At 46.1% G+C, this 9,740-nt stretch overlaps 1 protein-coding gene across 1 annotated transcript in view; it reads left to right on the forward strand.

The window, feature by feature from the left end:
- GNL3 (G protein nucleolar 3) overlaps nt 1-9,740 on the forward strand; it is a 19,777-nt gene that overhangs the window by 2,231 nt on the left and 7,806 nt on the right. The window contains exons 3-9 of the mRNA XM_019547408.1: nt 638-775; nt 2,981-3,094; nt 3,859-3,942; nt 5,745-5,880; nt 6,481-6,584; nt 7,620-7,752; nt 8,477-8,564. Coding sequence (XP_019402953.1) covers nt 638-775; nt 2,981-3,094; nt 3,859-3,942; nt 5,745-5,880; nt 6,481-6,584; nt 7,620-7,752; nt 8,477-8,564 — 797 coding nt within the window. The remainder of the gene's footprint in view (nt 1-637; nt 776-2,980; nt 3,095-3,858; nt 3,943-5,744; nt 5,881-6,480; nt 6,585-7,619; nt 7,753-8,476; nt 8,565-9,740) is intronic.

Raw genomic sequence — 9,740 nt, forward strand, 5'->3', positions numbered from 1 at the left:
CACCACCAGCAGGAGGCTGCTTTCCAAGCTTCAGGGCTGCATTCCTGGCCCAGTACTTGATGTGCACGCAGCATTTATCGGTGATGTTATAGGCCAAAAAAAGCTGAAGGCTGATAATGTTATTTTTTCTGTTATCAATGCTGATACAATATGAAACTGATATATCAGTGCACCTCTAGTCTTTACCTCCTTGCAGAGGGGCTGTGCTATGGGGGTGAGAGAATTATTTAGATCGGCATTAGCTTGAGCCTGAGTTAATGTACCTAGTTTATGTTGGCATGAGGGAACGCTCAGAGGATCTGGCAGTACTCCAGGGTGTCCCATCACCCTGGTTGAGAATCATTACAGTAGAGGTTATTTTAAGTGGATATGGGAGTCTGAATGGCACTTGAAAATTGCCTTCAAGTATATTGTAAAGAACAAATCTTCGTTGGGAGGGGCAGTGGCACAGATGACGTAGTACTGTAGATCTTTTGAATTTTTAAGTTCTGTAATACTTAGGATTCATTAATTTAGCTATAGCTACATGCATGTTGATTCTGCAATTGACCATCTTTTTCTGGCCACATACTTATATGTAGGCATTTAGCTTTTCCTATTAAATTGAATTCCAGTATATATTCTTTCTTGATTACAGGTACGGGAACACAAGAGAAAACTCAGGAAAGAAGCCAAGAAGCGTGGAAACAAAAAGCCCCGAAAAGATCCAGGCGTTCCCAGTGCTGCACCATTCAAGGAGGAAGTTCTTCGTGAAGCTGAGCAAAGGAAACAAAGGGTAACATATTTTAATTTTATAGTGAACTGAAAGGGGGTATGAAGACTTTCAGGGGAACTCGGTGCGTGTCATCCTTCACTTTACATAGCCTTAATAGCCATTTACTTGGGTGGGGGTGTTTAATCTAGTACCCGGTGCTGTCCACAGCCTGATCCAAGTGATTGGGTAGGGACCTGTGTCCTGGACCTTGGGGTTGCCCCATGCTGGATCTGTATGCTCAGCTGAGTGTTGGGATCTTTCATGTATCAACCCCAACATGCCACACTTTCAATTTAAGGTGTGATACAAACAAGCCACAAAGATGTTATACATTATATCTGGAATATCTTTGTATCTTATTTGCTATATTAATATCCCATAAATTAGCTTTAACATATGGAAGGATTACTGTTTAAGGCACAATTAACAACTTAATCATGTCCTAAATGTAGTGTATGCCAGGGCCCCAAGATCCCTTTCCAGTATAGTAACAGTTAATGTAGATCCCTAGTTGTAGGTTGCATATTACGGTAATTAATTTCACAATTTCAGATTTGAGCTCCTTCAGGACTCTAGGGTGAATGTTGTCAAGTCCTGGTGATTTGTTACTGTTTGCTTTATCAGTCTCCTGTAAAAGCTTGCCTTGTATCTCTGTTTGGATCAGTTCTGCTGACTTGTCTGCTGGGAGAAATGGCTCTGGTGAGGGATCACTCTGACATCTTTGTAATAAAGTTCTGTTGCAAAGAACTCATTTAGTACAAGTGCTAAAATTCATGCAAATTAAATTAATAACATTCTAAGTTAAGGGTTTTCAACCTCTTTTTAACAAGTGTACCCCTTCTGTTTCAAAATTTCACCTCGTACCCCTTTTATTTTTTTCTTGTTTTTAAGGGGGTGGGGCAGACTGAGGCCTCAGTGGTGGGGGAGGAAGTGGGGCAGGGCACAGGACTGAGCTTCATGTGGTGGGGGGCAGCTCCAGCCACTACATGCACCCCCTGGAGGTCATAGGGGGATGTGCCTCCAGATCACATGTGGTAAGGGTGGGCCACTGCAGGCTGGGGCCAGGACAGTGCCAGGTTCTTCCTGGTGGGGGCCTGCGCTGGGCTGCGCTCAGGCTGGGCAGTGGCGGTACTGGGAGGGGGCTATGGGAGGGGCTGCAGCCGCTCCATAATTTTCTGTAGCCCGCCCCCCCACCTTCTTCCCCGTGCTGCCCTGGCTCCAGCCTGCAGCTCACCCTCGTGCCACATGCAGATCTGGGGGCACATAGCCCCTATGTCCTCTGGGGATGCACATAGTGGTGGGAGCTGCACCCCTCTGTCCTGCATTCTGCCCTGGCTGTGCATCACCTGCCCTGGCCCCACTCCCTGTCTCACTGTGGGGGGCTACAGGAGGGGCTACAGCCACTCCAGAATTCTCCATAGCGCCCCCCCCAACCTTTCCTCCCAGCACCGCCACCACCTGCCCTGAACATAGTCCAGTCCAGTCCCCTGCCAGGAAGAGCCCAGCGCCACCCCAGCCCACACTGGCAGCAAGCCCCGTCCTGTGTGCAGATCTGGGAGCATACACCCCCATGCTCTCCCCGGGGGTGCATGTAGCAGCAGGAGCTGCTCCTGCCCCAGCTGTGCAGCATGTGCACCTACCCCAGCCCCACTCCCTCCCCCACCAATGGGGCCTTGATCTGCTGCCCCTATGCCCCTTCCCCCACAGCAGACTTACTAGTTGGACCCAGCTGCTAGCCACGCTGCCCGCTGTGCTCCTGGTTGCTTGCGTGCTGCACTGTGACTTTGCCCACACACAGCATTTATCGAGCACATTTTTGGGCATGTCAGTTCTGCGTGCCCCTACGACCTTTTCAGGTACCTCTAGGGATACACATACCCCCAATTGACAGTTACTGTTCTAAGTGGGTATGTGTATCCTTTTAGAGGGGTCAGAAATCTACAGTCTACAGGCTGGATCTAGCCTGTAAAGAGATTTTATTCAGCCCACCAAGCTGGGGTGGCAGAGGCAGCCAAGTTGAAGGTGACAGCCTGCCTTTGGAATGGGCTATGTTAATTCAGCCTGCCATTGTCCAAAGGTTGCTGACTCTCTTCTAGAGCATTTCTCTTCCTCACGGCACTTTACAAACAACTATTCCTGATCATAAATTTAAGAAAGAGACTGCTTTTTTTTTTTTTTTTTGCTTGTAATTTTTTTTTAAATCTGTTTTTGTTTTATTTACTTCAGCTTGAAGAACTCAAACAGAAGCAGAAGCTGGCTAGGCAGAAAGAATTTGAAAAGAAGAGAAAGCTAGAAGCTAAAAAAGATGCTACCAAACCAAAAAAAGAGCCAGAAGGAAAGGTAGGTGGATCTGGAATAATTTTTCCTTTGTGAACAGTCTGGTTCATTTGCAGCCAAGAAGACATGTTTGTCCTTGTCAAAAGGAACAGGATTAAACTTTGTGCATCTATCCTTGAACTCCAATTGGTTTTAGATTGGAACAATAGAAAATATTTGCTGTACTGCAGTGATGCCAAGTCTGGTAATACTGTAGAAGTTACCCTGTGTTTCTTTTGATTTTTGTGTTTTTAAAACAGAAATAGCCAACCTGTAGCATGTCAGACACAAGTGCCATGGGCAGCCTTCGTGTGTGGCATGCTGGCAGATCAGGCAGCACAACAGCTGATAGGGCAGAAATCAGCAGTGAATCAGGCAGGGAGCACAGGGCAGGAAGCAGAAAACAGAGCAGCAGATTGGGGAGGGGACTGGCATTGGGGAGGGGCAGGGTGCCTGCCTGCCAGAAGTTGGCCTCCACAGTTTAAGTGATGAGAAGGTTTTATGTTCACGATCTAACTTCTAATTTTACAGTTTTTCATGTAGTACTTGGGTAGCTGCATCATGGGTATTAGAAATGTCACCTTCTGAGATTCCATTCACGTTTATAGGAATGATAAATATGATTCTCAAATGTATAGTCTTTCCTAAATAACATGATTTTTGCTTTTTCATGCTATTGCAAATACTGGAGCTCTTGTTTGCTGTTATTTCCCATTATGTAAGGGCAATGTTCTAACTGTTTGTTTCAAATGTCCTTCACCCTTCCTTCTATCTGCTTTTGCATTCAGGAATCCACCGTGAAACTGAAAACAAAATCTAGCAAACAGCTAGATAAAAATTCAGCAAAATCATTTTGCAGGGAACTTAAAAAGGTAGGTATTCGAATTATCTTTCTAGTTGGGGATCCTTAATATTAAAACCCTAATTCCCAATTAAAGGTAAAAAGATGAAAGTGGTTTCAGTGTTCTGACTTGAAAGTTAGTGTTTTTTGTACATTAATAATTATTGATCTAGCAATAACAGGTTGATATAGGCTCAGTTGCTTGTGAGAACTGACTTAGAAACACAATGGCTTGTCAGCAAAATTATGAAAAATATTAAATTAATTGGGTTTGCTGTAAGTCTTTTATTACTTGAAATTACAAGAAAACAGAAACAAATTTGTCCCCCCTACTTGACCAACATATGTGTGTGCACATGCATACACACACGCACTAGAATTGCTTGGTAAGAAAATACGGTGCCTCATAAAAATTAAATATAGTAAGTGCATCTGTCCAGAAAAACTGATCTGTTTGTGATCTGTTGGTGCTGTCTTAGTCTTAGTTACTAGAGTGAGAGAACAACTTAAAAAGCACTCTTCTTAAAAACATCCTGTTTACAATTCTTACAAGTAACTGTAATATTTCCCATCCTCCAGCAACTGGGGAGGAGCTGGACAGGTGGGGACTTCTTTCTGTGTTCTGTAACACTTTGTATATAACTGGTTTCACTGTTTTATCTTAATAAACAAGGCTTTTTCTTCTGTGTTGCACATTGATAACAGGAGGGAAACATTCCTTTGCTTTTAAGAGAGAGGAAAATATGACTGCAAAACCATAAAATTGGCAGAGGATTCTGGGAAAAGCATGCTACACAACTTTTCTTAAGTCTCTTTCTAATTAACTTAATTTTCAAGTTGCTGCCCCTTTTGATTATTAAGCCATTGTCAGAAAAAGGAGTGTATATTGACCTTTTAAGTTCTAGAGAACTGTTAAGTTTAAAGTAGGACTGTCAAATGATTATAAAAAGTTTGATTATAATTAGTTGCATGATTAAAAAAATTAGTCACAATTAATCACGAGCCACAGGACGCTCATCCAGGGGCCTGGGGAAGTGGGGCACAGCTCCTGGTTGCTGCATATGCCCCATGGATTTGTGTGCAGGCGACCTGCTGCAGTCTGGGCACATGCTCCCCGTGCCACCTCTGGTGGTGCGCACAGTGGCAGGTAGCCTCCCCATGTCCCTGGACAAGCCTCCCGCAGCTCCATTCCACAACTCGCCCCAGGGCCCCATTCACCCCCTGCCCCACTCCCTCTCTCACTGTGGGGGCCTCAGTCTGCCCCCACTCCTCCACAGACTTGCCTGCTGGGTGCTGCTCTACATGCCACAAGGCTGCTTGCATTCCTGACCAATGCTGCAGCAGCTCATGTGTCTGTGCCCACCCCCTTCCCATTGCAGCAGCCCAGAGCCCACACCTGGGCTGCCTTGTGATCCTCTGCATTGTCACTGCTGCCCCAATAGTCAGCCACGAGGCAGGAGTGATAGCGGTGGAGCTGAGCCCAGTGGGCTCCAAAACACATTAAAAAAATTAACACAAGAATCAATTAACATGTTAATCGTGCATATTAACAGCGATAAATCGACAGTCCTTGTTCAAAGATGACAGTTACCTGAATTTTGATTCTCATATGTGTACCTTGTTTGACTTGTGTGGTTCAAAAAAATGAATGCTTTTTTTTCCCTGAGCCCTTTTTCTTTATCATTCCCACTTATAAAGCTTGATTGTATTAATTGTCCTTCAAAAATGAAAACCTTATTATAATGAGGGAACAATATTTTTGGTTTTAGACAGACTCTGTGAAGCTGTTTTTAATCCAGTGAATGACAGTCTATGTTCTTCATTCCACTATAGGTGATCGAGGCTTCAGATATAGTACTAGAGGTCTTAGATGCCAGAGATCCCCTGGGCTGTCGGTGTCCCCAGATAGAACAGATTATTACCAAGTCTGGAGAAAAAAAAAAACTAGTGCTTGTTTTAAACAAAATTGGTAAGTGAAACATTTCTGTCTGTACAGATATTTAGTTGATCATATGATTCTGCATTAATATATGAGCTATGAGGAAAATAAAGAAATCTGAAATACCGCTGAATACTGTAAGATCCAATTCTGAGCTCATTTGCTTGTTTAGCGTCTTAGTCTATAAAGGTGCATATCTACCCAGCTTTCTGACAAAACTTCCTACCAACTGATGTGATATAATTATACTTTTTAGCCATTCTTACTTTGCATGCTTGGCTTAATACAAAGGAGAGGAGGAAAGTAAGTTTCAAACAGACTACAGTAAAATCCCTGTTATCCAGGATTTTACTAATGGGCACACTCAACTAACTGGAATTTCTGGTGGGGGGAACTCACACATGGTGGTCACTGCCGCTACCCAGTGCTGTTGCCACTCCGCATGCGGCTGCCACCACTCCCTGCTTCAGGTGCAGCTGCCACCACTCCCCCGGCACTCCCTATTCTGCACTGCTGCTGCTTGGCGTACAGCTACTGCCACCCCCCAGTGACTCATCTGATTCTAGGCTATATGAATGTTACAAGAGTGATATATGAAGCTTGTACAGTGACAAGCCTGTTTTATTCCAGATCTGGTGCCAAGGGAGAATTTGGAGCAATGGTTGTGTTATTTGAAGAATGAGTTGCCAGCAGTTGCTTTTAAATCCTCAATGCAGCTGCAAGATCGGAGTACGGTAAGAGCATTTCAGTCTTGTGTTATGTGAGACTGAATCCTCTTGTTTGTGGCCACAGGCAGCAGAAAGCCAGGGCTAATGGGGCTTAGCCCTCCCAAATGCAAGGCAGTATAGAGGGCCACAGGGCAGCCCGGGTAGCTGCAGCAGAGGAGGGGCGCACACAGATACAGAAAAGCAGCCTCAGCAGCCCGGTAGTATGTAGAGCACTGCCCATCACACAGCAGGTAAGTCTGTCGTGGGGAAGAGGCCAGGGGGTGGCGGGGACAGATTGAGGCCCCCACAGTGAGGGGTAGAGTGTGGCAGGGGCTGGGGTGAATGGGGCCTCTGTGCTTGAGTGCGTCATGTGATGCTCAGAGCCCAAATGGCTCATTCATGGGTGTGGAGGAGCCTCCCACTGCTGTGTGCACCCCGGCAGAGGCGCTGGGTCAGGTACCGCCTGGATCCGTGCAAAAGGCAGAGGCAGGTTGCCGTTGTGGGCTGGGGCGCTGCATCCCGCTGACCTGGGAGTGATGCAACACTATTTGCTGCCACGCACTGACTGCCACATCCTGTGCCCAGCCCCTGCCTCAATCTCATGCCCTTCCTCACTGTGGGGGCCTCAATCTGCACCTCCCCCGCACTCCCTTTCCTCACAACCGATTTACCTGCTGGGGGTGCGTGTGTGCATGCATGAGTGTGTGTGTACTTGCTCGCACACGCACAGGCCCCCCCCGCCTCCCATAATAATTTCTCTCTCTACCTTTGCTCATGGCTGGGTTGAAACATGATGAAAAGCAAAACTCTTGACGCAAGAGTGAAGATGGCAAGATCCAACTCTGATTTCTCCCAGTCAGGGTACTATCTTTTACAAAAGTCTAAGAGGTTTGGGTTTTTTGCTAACTTATATAACTGCAGGTGATGTTTTTTTTGCTTAGTGATACAGTGATCCTTTCATGTATAAATATTTTTTAACTTTTTGAATTAAGATTTAATTCTTCACATGCATACAGTTAAAAGGCATGTTCTTTGTTTTTCCCTTTTTGAATTTTACATCAGGAGAAGCTCACAAAGAAAAGGCGACATAAAGATATGTCAGTAAGCAATATGTGCTTTGGAAAGGAATGCCTTTTGAAGCTTCTTCGAAAGCATTGCAAGACTCAAGAGAAGGCCATTAAAGTTGGGGTGATAGGTACTTTTTCTCCCCTCTCCTTTCTCTTGTAGGAATACTGTGAAGGTGGGCAACATAATGAAATTGGAGGGTTCCTTCTCACATCCAAGGCTTTGAAGCATTGTGTGGTCTCTTATGGAACATTTTTATCTCTGATGTGAGATTTAGTATAGCTGCACCCTCATGGCCAGTGATGAATGGTTCCGCTTCTACCCAAAATTTATCTTTTGTAAATGGGTCCTGATATTCATGACTAACGGAAAGTGAAGCACAGGATTTATCTTGTGATCTTACACTGACTATACATATTCCTAAGGCCACCCCTAAAGCCAGTAGTTTTGAACTAATTCATGTGGACTAGAGCAGGGGTTGTCAACCAGGGGTACGTGGAAAGGGGCTAGGGGGTATGTGTGGGCAGGCAAGGATGGAGTGCTACTACCCATGCCACCGCCTCCCGGGGGTGGAGGGGGGTGGGAGATGAAGGGCAGCACCTCCTCTCTGTGGGCACACAGGTGCTGCTTGGCCAGCTGGATGCAGAGGGTGGGGCTTGTACGTGGCAGCAGTGACTGCCATCCACCACACTGTGCCACCGCCGCATGCAAGCCCCCCCTGCTCCACATCTGGCTACACGCATGCACGCGTGCGCGCGTCCAGCTGGGGTACACTCCTGAAAACAGGTTGAAAACCCCTGGACTAGAGTTTCTTGTTTTATTTAATTTATTACCATTTCTGTGTCTGTGCTTAGGTTTTCCAAATGTGGGAAAGAGCAGCATAATCAATAGTTTGAAGGAAGCGCGTGTCTGTAATGTGGGGCCACTAAGAGGTGTGACCAAGTAAGTTTAATTTGATAAAAGCCCACTATTTTTTATTTTTCTTGTTGCTGTTTGCTTACCTAGTAATTTTAATTTCTACAATTTTCTTCAGTGCCTGCTCTAATCAGTTAAAGTTTACAGTGCGTAGCTCCTTTATTCTAGAAGGATCAAAACACCCCCTCTGCACTTTTAAAAAGTGTAGTGGGGTCTGTGAGTATGAAGGCACTGTTAAGTTGTATATTAATTTTGAAGTAAATGTTTCATATACACATCGTGTAAATTATTCACTGCTTTTAAAATCTGGCCTAAGGCAGGGATATTCAAACCTTGCTTATTGTCTGTTCATTAACACGCACCAAGACAAGGACTGATGTACTGAAGGATATATTGAAACCTACTGATCTTAAATACAGAGATGTGGACCGCAGGGACTAGTATGATCAGTTTCACATTTGGTTGTTCATATGTACAGGTCTGATTTCTCAGGACCTGCTTCATTAAAGTTGAAGACACTCATGGGCAGGCCGTGTGATAAATTTATGGCAGCAGCAATCCAATAAACTAAGCCTAATTGTCTATTAAATATGGTATCCATTAGGGGTGCACTAACAGATTTTTTTGGGCCAATACTAATGACTGATTTTATTGACCAGCCATATTGGCTGATATGCATTGGAGAGCAGCATCCAGCTGTTAAACCTGGGGTAAGGGACATTGGCGGGTGAGGGGGCAGATTGAGGCCCCCATGGTGAGGGAGGGAGTGGGGCAGGGGAGGCATTACCCAGTCAGGGCAGGGCTGTGCAGGTCATGGGACAGAGCTGCAGGTGGCTACTGCAGGGGGGGCTCCCACTGCTGCATACACCCCAGGGGAAGTATGGGAGGCACATGCCCCCTGGATCTGCGTGTGGGATGAGGGCAGGCTGCCCACTGGGCTTGGGACTGGGGCTCTTACCAGCAGGGGGGCTGGGCCAGCTCTGTGTTTGGGGTGGAACAGGTGGCGGTGCTGAGAGTGGGGTGGGGGGCTACAGTGAATTTTGGGGTGGCTGTAGCCCACCTCAATAGCCGCCCCCCTCAGCATCGCTGCCAACTCTGCTCCTGCCCCCAACCACCCGAAACACAGACCTGGCCCAGCCCCCTTGCCAGGAAGATGCCCTGCCTCAAGCCCACAGTGGGCAGCCTGCCCTTGCCCCACACACA

Source organism: Crocodylus porosus, unplaced genomic scaffold (assembly GCF_001723895.1).
Source record: "Crocodylus porosus isolate Cpor-Errol unplaced genomic scaffold, CroPor_comp1, whole genome shotgun sequence".
In the NCBI taxonomy this organism is placed as follows: domain Eukaryota; kingdom Metazoa; phylum Chordata; order Crocodylia; family Crocodylidae; genus Crocodylus; species Crocodylus porosus.